The sequence below is a fragment of the Theileria parva genome (assembly GCF_000165365.1).
Source record: "Theileria parva strain Muguga chromosome 4 map unlocalized ctg_529, whole genome shotgun sequence".
NCBI classification, from domain to species: domain Eukaryota; phylum Apicomplexa; class Aconoidasida; order Piroplasmida; family Theileriidae; genus Theileria; species Theileria parva.
In genome coordinates, this window is record NW_876246.1 from 1,711,335 (window position 1) to 1,725,547 (window position 14,213).

Below are 14,213 nucleotides of genomic sequence, written 5' to 3' on the forward strand. Positions count from 1 at the left end.
TGTGGTGTCAGTACCTCAATAAGTAGAAATAAAAATGTATAAATGACAAGGTTTTAAAATATATTATTTTCATATTTGTTTTAAAATAGTTTCATTTAATTTTGTATAATATTACCGAATTTTGCACTAATTTAAGCAAACTTCTAAAACAAAATTGAATATGAGTAAATAAGGTTTTGTTTTCCAGTTAAATTAAAATATATCCATATAAACACTGTAGTTTTGGTTGGCTTTCATTTTAATTAAATGAAGGAGGGACCAGATTCAGCAGAAGATACTGTAACCCCAAATAATTACTATCGCAACGGAAATCTATCAATTCAAACCATAAAACAAGATGCTTATAACGTTTTGTCAGTTTTGAGATCATATGTAAATAATATCTCCGGATATTCCGCCACCTCAAACCTAGTTCCTATCCTCGGAGCTGATGTTTCACTGCTAAAAACGAACGAACAAAAGTTAATTAAAAAGTTTAAAAAATTGGCCTCAGTGACTGTCACAAATGAGAGAAAATATCTAAAACTCGAACATCTGGAGCCGTTTTTTGAAGTTTTTAATACTTTTGATACAAGATATGTGAAGCTCCTGATACTGTGCGTTGAATGTAAGTTTAGTTAAACACATGACTTTTAGCTTTGGGCAATTTGGCAAGGAACGACTTGCTGTGTTTTGAAGAGAAGGATGCACCTGAGTTGATGAATAAGATATTCACTGAGGTTTTGACCGTTTTCTCAAATGTACTTGAACTGAAAGAAGATGTAAGTCGTTTTAAACCCATTATTTATTAGTTTCTGTTGTTAAAAACATTCGACTGTTTTGAGCACCTTTTCCGATCATATTACGGAAATCTTATAAGTAATGAAAATACCTATAATCTGCTGAAGTTGATCTTGTCACTACTGTAAGTTGTGTGTGGGTAAAAATTTTTTTAGGAGTATTAGAAACAGGAACTCGTTTTTCAAGAAGGTTTTTTACTCAAAAGTGATAGATTTGTTGCTGAGCGCATTTGGGAATACAGAAAAATACGGAGGACACAATCACGTAAATTTATATATAGTTAATGAGACCTTAGGAACTGTACAGAAGAGTGAATACAGTGTGCTTGTTTTTAAGTTTGATGAGCGGAATTAGCAGCCGCTTCAACTCTTTGGGATACCACATTGAGGACTCATACCTGTGCATATCTGACAAGGATACGATGCTACTTTTGAGATCGCATCTTGCACCAATTTTGAGTAGCTTGGCAAATGTTCCGACAAGTTACACTGAATTTGCAGAAGATATGAGGAGAATGAGTTTGTCTCTATTTAACACTAGCATAGAATGTAAGATGTTGGACCTGTCAAACGTGAATTTGGTTCCAATTTTGCAGGCCCATTTCACGCACTCGTTGTACAAGCTTTTGTTTACAGAGTCAATCACAATGTATTCGCTAGCGCTAAGAAGCTTCTGGAATTTGTATATTAATTTCAGGTTCTACCTAAAGTCTCAGGTTGAGCTGTTCCTGAATCACCTGATAACCTCAGTTATGAACCAGCTGTCTACAGCCAAAAGGTCGAGGATTGATATCCTCGAAATGAACATGGAATTTCTAGGAGAACTGTCCAAAAACTCATATTTGCTGCTTGAAATGTTTTTGAACTACGACTGCGATGTCAAGTGCTCGAACCTGTTTAACCTATTCGCGAGATGCCTAGTTATGTGCCTGTCAATAAACACAGAAAATGAGATTAACGCTAATAAATTGGACCAGTCAAAGTCCAAGAAAGGAACCACTAAAACTAACTCAAAAAAGACAACGACACAGTATAAGTCAACAACGAGCGCATCGGAAAATCTGCCGCAGCTTAACTTGGAAATGTTCTCATTAAATGCATTGCATAATATCGTCAAGTTTGTCATCACAGACCACAAACTGTATGGTAATCCGAACCCTAATAACTGTAGTAATTATCAAACCTCTAATGAGGACCAGGATAAGATGAAGGAGAAAAAATATAAAGATTTGACAATGAAGTGTAGTTTAATGTTTAACAGTTCGAAGGCAGACGAGTGGATAGAAAATGCTAAAAATCTAGGAGTACTTTCGAAATACTGTACTGAAAAGGAGGTGGCATTATTTCTTAAATACTCACCAGAACTCGACCTTAAAAAGGTAGGAGAATATTTGGCAACACATAAAAATCCCGAGTTCATGGACGTAGTGAGGGCCAACTTCTGCGAACTGAACCACTTCGCAGGAGTCCCAATTGTGATGGCAATTAGGACTTTTTTGTCCTCTTTCAGACTTCCAGGCGAGTCTCAGCAAATCGAAAGACTAATAGAAGTGTTTTCAAAGATTTACTTCAAGTCACAGCCACTGGTGAATGGTCTGGATTCTGAAGTTTCAAGTGTGAGGCCCGATAACAAGGATTTAAATGTAGCTAAAAAGCATACTCGGAGTGTTAGTGGAGTTGATTCTGATCAGAATGAGTTAAAACTGGCAAGATGGGTGGTACAGGAGGATTTCTACTACAAGCATAGGTCGATTCAGCAAAAGTGTAATCAGTTTGATGTTTACGAAGATAACTGTATCAAGTGCTCAGATTTAGAAAAATCAGAGAGGTTTGAAACTGAACCTAACAACAACGAACATTCAGGTGACCCAGGTAAATCAACCGACACCGGTAAAAAGTGTTTTGATTATACTGTGGCCTCAAATTGGGCCAGTAACGTTGAGATGTACAAGTATTTTTTATCAAATGAGGTTGAGAGCTTAATTTGCAAACAAAATTATGAGAAAATATGTGAGTACCTTAAAAACACGCCAGTGACGATGGAAACACAAACCACAATTAATGACGTCAATAATAGTGAAGGTGATACAAATAGAAGTAGTTTGGGAAACTCAACACCAGCAAGTGAGTCTGGGAAGTCAGTAAACTCAGTAAATTCAACATTAAACAGTCAAGTAGTTAATGAGAAGGTTAGACTTGAGCATAAGCCTGGATTTGCATATATTCAAGACTATAATGCCATATTCGTACTATGTTACTCCATAATAATGCTAAACACGGATCTACATAATAACCAGATAAAGAATAAGATGAAGTTGGAGGATTTTATAAGGAACAACAGAGGAACAAACGACGGGAAAAATTTCTCCTCAGAGTTTTTGCAGGACATTTACAAGACGATCAAGTTCCACGAAATTAAACTACACTCGAGTTTAACACTCAATAACTCAACGCAATATGAACCATATCTCTGGTCAGACTATGTTCTACCAAGGCAGAAACAACTTTCACCATATGTACAATTGACGACTTCTAACGAATTTCGTGACTCGGAAGATGATAAAGTGAGGAAGGAGAAAGCTGGAGTGAAGTTGGTATCAGACCTTACAGATAGTGGGTTCAACGCAAATCACAGGTTACAACTGTTTGAAGTGCTTTTGAATAATAATATTTTGGAGTTTTTAGATCAATTATTCTCGTACTGCAGAAAAGTGGAACTCTTGAAGAAAACCGTGGAGTTGTTCTGGCTAATTGTAAGCCTGGCACTGAAATATTCTAAACACGATTTGGTAAATAAAGTGTTTCAGCTTTCGAGTATTGACGTGGGTTATTCAATGGGATACAAGTGCCAGATATCGATTTCTTTCGTGTTGAACATGTTAGCAGTGTGTTCGGAGTATTTTGACAGGGGCTCCTGGCAGAAGCTTCTGGATATTGTGACCAGGTTTTACTGCTTGAACCTTCTTCCGCCTACGTTTGCTGCGCTTGACGGAGATCACAGACTCTTCGCTTCAAATTCCTATGCAGATCTCTCAGTACCCAGCATACGCTTCAAACGGTTAACTGACAAGAAGAGTAGTGGTTGGTTAGTGGGCCTTTCAAACCTGATGATCTTCACAAAGGGATCAAGTCCTGAGGCATTAAAAGCCCTTAACAAGTACAACGTGGATGAGGAGAACGCAGAAACTTTCCTATTCCTGTTTGATGTTCAAGCGAGTTCTTCGGAACTAGTACAGAACAAATTCTTTGATGTGTATTTGCTAAGAAACAAGTTCAGTCCAGTATACTCGAGTGAGGATGAAGCAACGATTAGTAACGTCACAAAAACACTATCAAGTGAGTCAGACCGGGAGGAACTGCTCCCACCAATACTCACGTACATAAACCTCAGATTAGCATTCCTTAACATTTATAAACTTGACGACCTCTTCATGGGAGCAATAATTACCTCTAACCTGAATTCTTTCCAGCTATTTTTATCTGTGATAATGGATAACGTACTATCAGACCCCAGTAACACTGGAAAGTATGGTGATAAATATTACGATAAACACGGTGATATTGAAAGGGATAGAGATGGATTCGGAAGTATTTTGGACCCAAACCACATGGAACTGGACCGATTCAGAGATAATATAACCTCGATATTTAACCTGGGAATTTTTTCAAGACTGACGCTCCTCATCTTAACCAACGCACATAACCATCATGATAAATCAGATGATGCGAAAGAGGTTAATGGGACGTTTGAAAATGATAAGAAGAGGATGATATTGAGTTATTTTCTAGAGTTGTTTTACTTGGTGTCCAGAAAATTGGTCGTGAAGAATTCAGTGAATTATCTCCCTACAAGAGAAAGTTTGTACCAATTTTTCAACCTCAGTTATGATGAAAGTTTGAAAAGGTTTGACACAAACTTTAATTTGGATGATAAACTCCCTAATTACGTCACATTCATATTGCTTAACCTCGTTTTCTGGTTCATTGATCATTACAATACGCATAGAGATTTAGAGTCACCAAGTAGTCATAGATTCAATTCACGCGCTAATAGTAACAATTTCCAGAATAATACAGAGAAAACTGAGGGATTTGTAGTGAAAGAAAGGGGCGATGTGATAATAAATGTTAGTGGATGGTTGCTGCATTTGTTTATAAATTTTGATAATTCGTTGTTTGGATTATATTTAGAGCCGTTTGAAAAGCTGTTATACAACCTGGCAGATGGTTACTGTCTGTCACGGAACGTTTACATGGTGTCACTGGTTTTATGCTCAATTCAGCGCATGGTAAACCCTCATCTTCCATTTGGAGCTGACTCCTTAAGTCTGGCAACCACGAAAACAAGCACATCAATCCTGACACTCCTGCTCAGAAGGAGTAAGTGCGTCACGGTGAATAACCCGCTGGTGGCAAAACTAGCAGCCCAAACACTACTCTCAATTGCACTCTTCACAAATATCACCTCAACACTACCCGCAGCAAAGCAAAATAATTATTATAAAGATCACAAACATACTAATCGCGATGAAAATAAGAATAAAGAAGAAAAGGGTGAGAAAGATAAGAATGATAAGTATACTGAGAATTTATTGGCTATACAGTTATTAATAGAGTTTGACGCATTTGCAAATGATGAAAATAAGGAAAACTTGGAGCATTTATGGCTTCTTTCAGTCCATTGCTTGTCGATAATATTTTCAATAGGCCCTCACGAGATATCAAATGAGGCCATGAAGGGGCTTAATAAGCTGTTACTCCAACAGCCGTATCCAAAAACCAACTGTACACTCACATCACAAATCTCAAGAATTTTCGATTACATACTCTCGCCAATGGTTACCCTCAATTTCTGTTATCCATTGCCAAAACACATACAATGTAATCTGAGAGATCAAGGTCAAGCTGAATTGGATAAAACCGTAGGTAGTGCAAATGGACAAGGGAGTGAGAGCAGTGATTACGTGATTTTTAGTCCATTTACCACTAATAGTGGTAGTGGAGTGGGACATTTGTGGATGAGTGGTTCTATGAACGAATATTTGAATAATTTCGCATTCAAAGATTTTGATGATTTGGCAACCAGAAAAGCAACAGCAACCAACCTCATCTGCCATGCACTCTTGTCAAAACTCACACACGTCCTGAGTGAACACTGCGAACCAGTAGATTCTCAAGTACTAAAATCCTCAGCAAGTAATCTAGAATGTCTTTTATAGTAAGTTTATATTCGAACAATAACGATATTTATCCTTTATAATATAATATTTGTAGTTAAGGATATTTAGAGCTATTGTATTTTTTTGATAATTTAACAATTTTTCATTAAGTATAATTTAACTATATAAAAATTATTTAAAAAATGTTATAAATTATGATTAGTGATGCCAGAGAAGTTTGTGAATCGAATTGCGTGAAGAAGCTGATAGTGGTGACACAGTATGTGTTGAACGTTATCATCCCAAGTAACGGAGAGGTTAGTTAGAGAAATCAGTATAAATGTTTAGATACACACTGGTCTTAGCAGAGACACGTATTTGGAGACTTTGAAGAACTTCATTTTGGTGCTTTTGACTTCGCCAGAGCTCAAATCTGCACCGGAATCATGCTTAGGGCATTTTAAGTCAGACTCGGAGTTGAAGTCAAGCTTAGAGATACTCAAAGATCAAACGTCATTTGAAGCCGCTTCGCCAGGAGAATACGTATTGGCGTCGCTTTTAGCGCATACCTTCTCATCCTCAGATTCACTCAAGAATCTTTTCCTGGAAGTTCTCAAGGTGGTTTTCCCCAAACCTGCTGAAGAACCCACGCCTAACAACACACAAGTCACTAAAACTAATGTATCTTAATTTTACATGTTTAACTAGGAATCTCTTTTTGCCATTTATTCGGAGAAATAGACTGTGTTTTTCAACAGAAACTAAACGCCAACTAGATCTAGTCAAAAACCTAAGAAAACTCACAAATGAGGGTGTAACCTCCTGTAAAAAGGCACTCGTTGAAAATAACTGGGTACATAATATTTTTACCACATTATTATATTAATTCTTTTATATTTTTGAGATTGTTTGGGAGGAAAATGATGTTTAGGATATTAACAGGGCCGCTGTGTACATTCTCGGGAACCAGCAACTAAAAAGAGTGGAATTTGAAGAAGATAAATTAAATTTCGGTACTTTAAATTTTTATGAAAAATTTTTTAGGAAAAGTGTCACTTTCATTTACACAAAAAAGAGACCGATCAGTTGTAGTTGACCTGAGGTCGGATTGTGACATCGTAGCCTCGACAAAGTTATTTGAATACGTCTGTAAACAGGTTTCAGACTCTGTTTTGGCCTTCCTAGAGCTCCAAACGCCTGAATTCTTCTCAAATAAGCCGCACATATTTACCATTAATACCACGGATTTAGATTATATACCAATTCAACATTCCAGCCAAGTATTAGACAACATTTTACATTAACATTACTATAATAAATATATAACTAATATTAGTTAGTTAATACTATATGGCTAATATTACCGTGTACTCAATACTACATAGTTAATATTAGTTTATATGAGAATTATAGGATACAGTGGGAGGTGTATTGAAGAGAGTATCAAGTCAGTTTGGGAAGCCAGTGGTGGCTGAAAATATATACGTTTGTCATAACAAGGAGGGGGATTTTATAGGTTCATACACGCACAACACTTTACCGTCAAGTTCAGAACACACATTTGTAGCAAAAAGAGCAGGAATTGCAAGTCTAAAGTGTGATTGTACAGGAGGTTTTGAGACTGATCTGAAAAGGTTTGGCGATTTAATTGCCCTCCAGGCAGTTGCAGACCCGAATTTCTGCACACTGGACGAGTTCATGTCCCTGAAATTGCTAAAATATGAAGAATTTAATCACATGCTGACTAATTTGAGTGATAGTGTAAATAAGTTAAAAAGGCCAACGGATACTAAAATAAGTCAAGTTAAATGGACTCCAATAAATGCAAACACAACCGTAAAAGAGGCCTTAGAAGTAGTTAAATTTCTGAATATTCCAGAAATCTCAATAAACGCACTTTTGTATATAAACGCAGGCAAAGAATCAGTTTTAGTCAATAAATAATCATTTCAATAGTGTAAATCATTTGAATGCCATTAACTGTATTATAGAATAATTGTAAAATAATTAAAATGATAAAAAGAAGTACAGAATCGTCAATACTAGACGTAATGTTGAGAAATGATGTGGTTGCTACCACTGAATTGTTGGATAATGAATCACCTGATTCACCCATTTGCAAATATTTCGTGTATGGACTTTATAGTTATAACATAAATTCCGAAAATAAAGCCCCAATTAGTAGAAATAATCATCTGTTACTCATAAACACTCAACATAGGATCAACGTTCATCCCATAACCCAGTATCATAAGGATGTAAATATCTGTAATTCCCACAAAAAACAGACTAAAATGTCACAAAGACGTGATAATATGGATTTGGATGATGGAATGACTTATTACGATGATGGAGTAGTTGATTCAGATGATAATCGTAGCAAATCCGATGACGTAATTGAGGACGATGACATAATTGAGTCAGAAGATGATGTGATCGAACTGAAGAAGAATGCACTTAATCTGAGGAAAATATTCATCCCAGGAAAACCTAGTAAAAGTATTGCAAAAAACGAACTTCACCTGATAATTGAGTCACCGGTTAAAGTTGGAACTTGTGAATTCAACTTTTGCGCACTTTTAGAATCTGGAAATAAACTCACATTCTTCTACTACGACTCCGCAGAACTCGAATATTTAAACGATTGCGACACCATAACTATCGATCACATCACATTCAAAGTATAAATATTTATTTAGTTCTGTATAGTTAATAAAGGTATACAGTTAATTTTAGACAGTTAATAATCTATAGTGAATAATACTATACAATAGCATATGAATAATTTTAGGATATATTTCCGACTGTTAAATCGGTCTATAATGAGAGCCCTGTGAGTACATTTAGTGAAGTGTACCATTTGTTATGTTCTTCCTTGAAGAAGTTTAAGTTCAGATTAAAGGGTTTTGACGAGGTTGAAAATTTGTTCGACCAGGCACTGAGCAACTATAGACAAATAAACTCAATCCCAGAGGTTTCATTTATTAAGTTACACGAATTTTTAGACTTTAAATTATGACGGGTTGTGTATTGACAAGTGTTACCTGGATGAAAAAAACGTGGAATCATTCTCCTCATTCAGCTATTTAGATGATTCCATTATCGATTTCTTCAACCAATTCACCTATAAATATGTACTATACTACTTAACACAGTACTATTTAGCACATAGTTAGCACCATAGTAATAGTACCAAAAGTGTAATATATATAATAGTAAATAGTTAATATATGAATTTAGTTGATGGATGATTCTCAAAGAAAAACATGGGCGATATTGAGCACATATTTTGTTAGGAAGATAAAGCAGTACAAGGACCCAAAGGAGGCTTACGCTAACACTTGGAAGTGGACAAGGAAGTTTAGTAGAGCTTTACCAATGAATGACTTTATTTTCATACCAATCAACCTCTCTGAGGTTCACTGGTCACTGGTAATCATCGCTTACCCTAAATATGCAATAAGATATCATAATATAAAGTCTGAAAAGAAAGCCGCAATCATACATCTCGACTCACTTCGACACCACCAACTCAGCCATGAAATTATCGATTTACTAAAAAATTATCTCTATCAAGTATTACCACATTATTATTATCGCTATTATTATTATTGATATTATTATTGATATAGTGGTTATATGGCCCCTACAAAATCTGTTAACTCGTGATAACAAATTATACAATATTGCCAGTATAATGGATGTTTAGGAATATGATAGTCGATGTAGAACGTTTAAGGAGAGGGGTTTCGAGTTTGATTTGGATCCAGATTCGTGGGATTACATAACGCCCTCCAGAGGAGTCCCCCTGCAAAACAATGGTTACGACTGCGGGATATACCTCATCGAGTACATAATGTACCTTACACTCAATAAGAGTGAGTTTTCAACCTTGATTCCAAAGTACTTTGATTTTCAAAGCCCAAGCAAAGCAGACTCAGGAAGATACACAAAGTGGTTCACTCAAGTTCAAATACACAACAGGTAGGCTAACAAATGTAAATTTGTGTAGGAGGTTGAACATGAAGCAGGTGCTGAAGTTCATGAGGGATAACCCGGACTGGTCAACCGATGAAAATAAGATTCAATACATCACTGATCAAATGACTCAGCAATATTAATTCATATTAACACTGTAAATTATAGATTTATCAATGTCTTACTCCATTAATAATATGTGTCCACTTATAATGTTACGGATATACAAACAGTGTTACTAACTAGTCTGTAACTAATGTATAATAGCATGAGTTTAGAACAATCAAGTGTTTACATTTGTGGTAGACGATTTTTCCGAAGAAATGTACATTTTAAAGCCGCTAAGGCGGTGGTCATTTTTAGCATTTAGTTCAGTGTTGGGGGAGAGGAGAAAGCAGTCTCCGACATCAACTTTTAGAATAAAGGTTTCCTGAGGTGGTGAAGTAGTGCAGTTAGGTGAAGGGTTTAGCCTAAAAGTTACCTCAGGGTTCGAGTCCAAAACTATACACAAACAAGGCTCATTTGATGAAACAAACGTATCCTAAATCATATAAGTAGGGTAGGTATAACTTACTTCATCCCCAGGGTTTAGGGTAAACGACCAGACTGTAAAGTTACAAACGGGATCCTGGGGATCGTATTTGAATATATAGTCAGACACCTTCGTCGGAGTGACATAAAAGTCCTTTGCCGAAGGGTTTTTGAGATTCTCCTCTAGTAAACTTATACATAATTTAGCGTCCCTGGGCTTACTGGTCAGACCACATCTGATCACATTATCAGAGCACTTCATTATCTCAACACAGTCACCTGATCAATAATGTTATTAGTTTTACAAAATTTTTACGTAATTTAATTATTTAAATAATAGAGTGAATGCTTATGTACCTGAGACGTAAGAGTGTATTGTGTTTGGTGGTATAAAAAGAGCTTGACCAGGTTCAAGTTCAAAGCAGTTGAGAATAAATGCAAAAAACACACAATTATCAGGTCCATAAGCGTTGTAGAGTGCAAGAAAAAACGCCTCTGGAAGATCAGGATCCGTGAATCCCTTAAGTCTTCGAGCTAGTTTCTCTGCAAGTTCACCAAGGTTTGGTGAGAAAAAAACTCTATTTAGAATTTCAATGTAGAGGGTTTTAGGATTTGAGTAGGAGTAACTAGAAGTAAGCTCCTTGCCGAGGAACTTTTTAAACTCGTCGTGTTTGTCGGAGAATTTAAAGATTTCAAAAATGTCGCGAAAACCACACATTGCCCTGAACTTAGAAAGAGCAATACACATTTCAGGCTTTGAGTAGTTATCCACAATGCCAGGATACCGAGCAGTGAAAAGTTCAATTGCAGTTTTATCGTCTGGATGAATTTGAATGCTTAAGGGTTTTTGAATTGACAAAACCTTAAGCAAAATAAGCAAGTTTCGACGCACAAGACCAGTTGAGGTCGAATTCATCTTGTTGAAAAGCTCTGAAAGGTGCATGCCAAGCCTAGAAAAAGGACTCGAATCCGAGGAAATGCCTTCAAAACTTGCTTCAAATGACCCTAAAGTGACGTCCCGTTCGCCAGAAGGTAAAACTAATGAGGGACTTGAAGGGTGAGTGCCTAACCAAAGCTCAGAAAACGGACCATGGAGGTCAAGATTCCATTCCTTCACAAATTTAAGCTTTAAATAGTTCTTAAACAGTAGATATACCAGTGAGTTTTCACTTGGTTTCCCCCAATCATATTGATTTACCGTAGGTAATAACCGATATACACACTCCATACTACTATAGTACAATTTCACATTAAATATTATAATTTTATCAAAAACTACATTAGATTAAAAGATTCCAAAGTATTAAAAAATTAAAAAAATACAAAAACCCATATATGAAAAAATAAAAGGGGTCTGATGTTGAGAAAATTGTCCTGACAAAAAAAAGCTGGATCAAGAAATTTTTTTAATCTTTTTATTTTAAATAATTACACACTTAAATTTCCCGTATTTACGGCCTTAGAAAAAAGTATGATTTAAAAGGGATCGAACCAAATGTCTCAAGCAAAGGAGAGGGAAGTACCGGCGGACGCCGAACCGATACCTTCAAGGAGGAAGGAGTTAATGCCAGGCTATAGCTACTATTTTTCAGACTGTTCAAGCATTATTTCCTCCGTTAAATGTGCCGTTTCAGTTGAAGACGATAAAAGCCGGAGCGTTTCACCTAACTTCGGAAATCTTTCAAATCCTAACCCTAACTCTAATTCCAAAAATGATTTAACTTCGAACGTGAATGGTAAAAGTGAAGATCTAAGCTCCAAAGAAGATGATCTAAACAACAAAGATGAATATCTAAACCCTGACCCTGAAGAAGTATTGTATTCACTTGGTGAAACTGTTATATATGACTCAAACAACGTGAAATCATATTCAACGAGTTGTGAATCGTTGAATGGGACTACAGTAGGATTTTATCCTGAAATTAACGCATTTATAAAGCCAAACAGTGGAACTTTTGACCAGGAAGATGAACTGGCTTCTGCCTCAATTGAACATTACACAGCTATGAATTTAGACAATTTGCCTACATTTGCAGAGTCGGATTTGGATAAATTTCCAACCTCTGTGGATTTTGGTGAGTCATTGTACAAGTTTAATCGCTGGTGTAAGAGATATTCAAGTGGCAATACTGAAATGTTTAAGCGCGGCCAACAGGAAATAATGAGTACGATTTTGGAGGAAAACAACCTTAAAATAGGAGATTTAAATAGCAAAAATTTTGACGAATTCCCAATAAAAGTGGTCTATTCAAAGGGCACAACTCCAGCAGATAATAAGTTTGACCTTAACTCTGTAAAAACTGGTGAAGTTTTGGTTGACCGTTTTATGGTCGACGGAGTGCTTGGAACGACAACTTTTTCCAGGGTTGTTAAGGCCACGGAGCTGTCTTCCGCTCTTCCCGTCTGCCTTAAAATTGTACATCCAGATTATTTTTACCAGGCTCTCGATGAGATTCTCTTCTTAAAATTATTGAATTCAAAGGACAAAGATGACGCCAATTGTATCGTGAGACTTTTGGACTCATTTTTGTATTCTGGCGCCGTATTTTTGGTCTTGGAACTACTTGGAGATAACCTCTTTGAGGCCACAAAGGACTTTTACGTCTCTAGTTTTAAGGATTTTTTCGCACATTCAAGGCCCAAAAGGTGGAATTTGAACCAACTAAAACACATTTCACGAGATGTACTCAAGGCACTCAACTTCATTCATGGACTTGGAATAATCAATTGCGATCTCAAGCCAGAAAATGTATTACTCATCAATTCAGAAAATACATTACAAAATGGTAATACTCATATACTATTTACTAATACTAATAATATATAATAATATTAATATATAATAATATTAATAGTATATAATAATAGTAATAATTGTGTAGATGGTAGAATGATAAAGTTGGCGGACTTTGGATCAAGTTGTTTTATACAGGATCAGTTGAATACGTACATTCAAAGTAGATCATATAGAGCTCCGGAGGTGGTGCTGGGGTTACCATATGATACCCAAATCGATATTTGGAGTTTAGGTTGTATTTTATGTGAGCTTTACCTGGGAAGAATTTTGTTCCCCAGTGATAATAGTGCAACGTTGGTAGCTTCTATGGTGAGTCTACTAGGACCACCTCCGGCATACATGCTACAGCACAAGATGAACAGTATGTTCATAATATTGCCAAATGGAAATATCGCTGATTTAAACGTGCCAGATCATATACTGAAGCAGTCACCATACTATAATAGACTAGATCGCTCATCGCTCTGCTGTAACGTTTCAGCAAGTGATTCCTCAAAGTGCTCTCACGTCACTTATAATAAGTGGGACAACGCAACTGTTAATCTTGAGCCAACTCTTGACGATAATTCCAGTGGATTGGAAGACTCAAGTGACTATAACAGAAACAGCACTTTCTCACTTTCTGACAACTCATTTTCATTAGTGGACAGCACATTTTCGTTTTTGGATAAGCGCTTTAAAATCACTAATTACGACGCTAACTCCAGAATGGAAGATAATACACTTAATAACACACTTGACTGCAAAATCAAACTTGACATTAGGCACAACAGGAACCCCCTGGCCAAGTTCATGAGGATAATACAGCCAGCCTCAGCGTCCCTTGACACAATGCTCGACTCAAGCAAGAGCTCGGAACTCTCACTCTTTTGTGATTTCATCAAGGGACTTCTACAATATGATCCTCTAGATAGACTAACAGCATCGGCGGCATTGCAACACCCATTCATACTCTCAATTAACATATAA

General features: G+C 36.4%; 5 protein-coding genes across 5 annotated transcripts; 4 read left to right on the forward strand and 1 right to left on the reverse strand.

Annotated features, from left to right (window-relative positions):
• Nucleotides 1-45: 45 nt before the first annotated feature.
• On the forward strand, nucleotides 46-6,633 carry GNL1 (Sec7 domain protein). The gene is made up of 7 exons (XM_759420.2): nucleotides 46-607; nucleotides 637-761; nucleotides 792-904; nucleotides 936-1,044; nucleotides 1,076-5,997; nucleotides 6,162-6,255; nucleotides 6,287-6,633. Exons 1-7 carry the CDS (start codon nucleotides 247-249, stop codon nucleotides 6,626-6,628), a joined length of 6,066 nt encoding a protein of 2,021 aa, XP_764513.2. The 5' UTR covers nucleotides 46-246; the 3' UTR covers nucleotides 6,629-6,633.
• Nucleotides 6,618-7,882, forward strand: TpMuguga_04g02320 (Elongation factor TS family protein; the record flags this gene model as incomplete). The annotated part of the gene is made up of 4 exons (XM_759421.2): nucleotides 6,618-6,791; nucleotides 6,870-6,951; nucleotides 6,983-7,218; nucleotides 7,352-7,882. The coding sequence occupies 4 exons, from the start codon at nucleotides 6,618-6,620 to the stop codon at nucleotides 7,880-7,882; spliced, it is 1,023 nt and encodes a 340-aa protein (XP_764514.2).
• A 68-nt stretch (nucleotides 7,883-7,950) lies between these two features.
• On the forward strand, nucleotides 7,951-10,112 carry ULP2A (Ulp1 protease family C-terminal catalytic domain protein; the record flags this gene model as incomplete). Its single annotated transcript, XM_759422.2, has 6 exons — nucleotides 7,951-8,619; nucleotides 8,730-8,912; nucleotides 8,944-9,072; nucleotides 9,179-9,514; nucleotides 9,648-9,922; nucleotides 9,951-10,112. The coding sequence occupies 6 exons, from the start codon at nucleotides 7,951-7,953 to the stop codon at nucleotides 10,057-10,059; spliced, it is 1,701 nt and encodes a 566-aa protein (XP_764515.1). The 3' UTR covers nucleotides 10,060-10,112.
• An 87-nt stretch (nucleotides 10,113-10,199) lies between these two features.
• Nucleotides 10,200-11,792, reverse strand: MPI (Phosphomannose isomerase type I family protein; the record flags this gene model as incomplete). Its single annotated transcript, XM_759423.2, has 3 exons — nucleotides 10,805-11,792; nucleotides 10,491-10,726; nucleotides 10,200-10,457 (listed from the first exon to the last, which is right to left on the reverse strand). The coding sequence occupies exons 1-3, from the start codon at nucleotides 11,673-11,675 to the stop codon at nucleotides 10,200-10,202; spliced, it is 1,365 nt and encodes a 454-aa protein (XP_764516.1). The 5' UTR covers nucleotides 11,676-11,792.
• On the forward strand, nucleotides 11,710-14,213 carry Dyrk4 (Protein kinase domain protein; the record flags this gene model as incomplete). Its single annotated transcript, XM_759424.2, has 2 exons — nucleotides 11,710-13,233; nucleotides 13,330-14,213. Exons 1-2 carry the CDS (start codon nucleotides 11,943-11,945, stop codon nucleotides 14,211-14,213), a joined length of 2,175 nt encoding a protein of 724 aa, XP_764517.1. The 5' UTR covers nucleotides 11,710-11,942.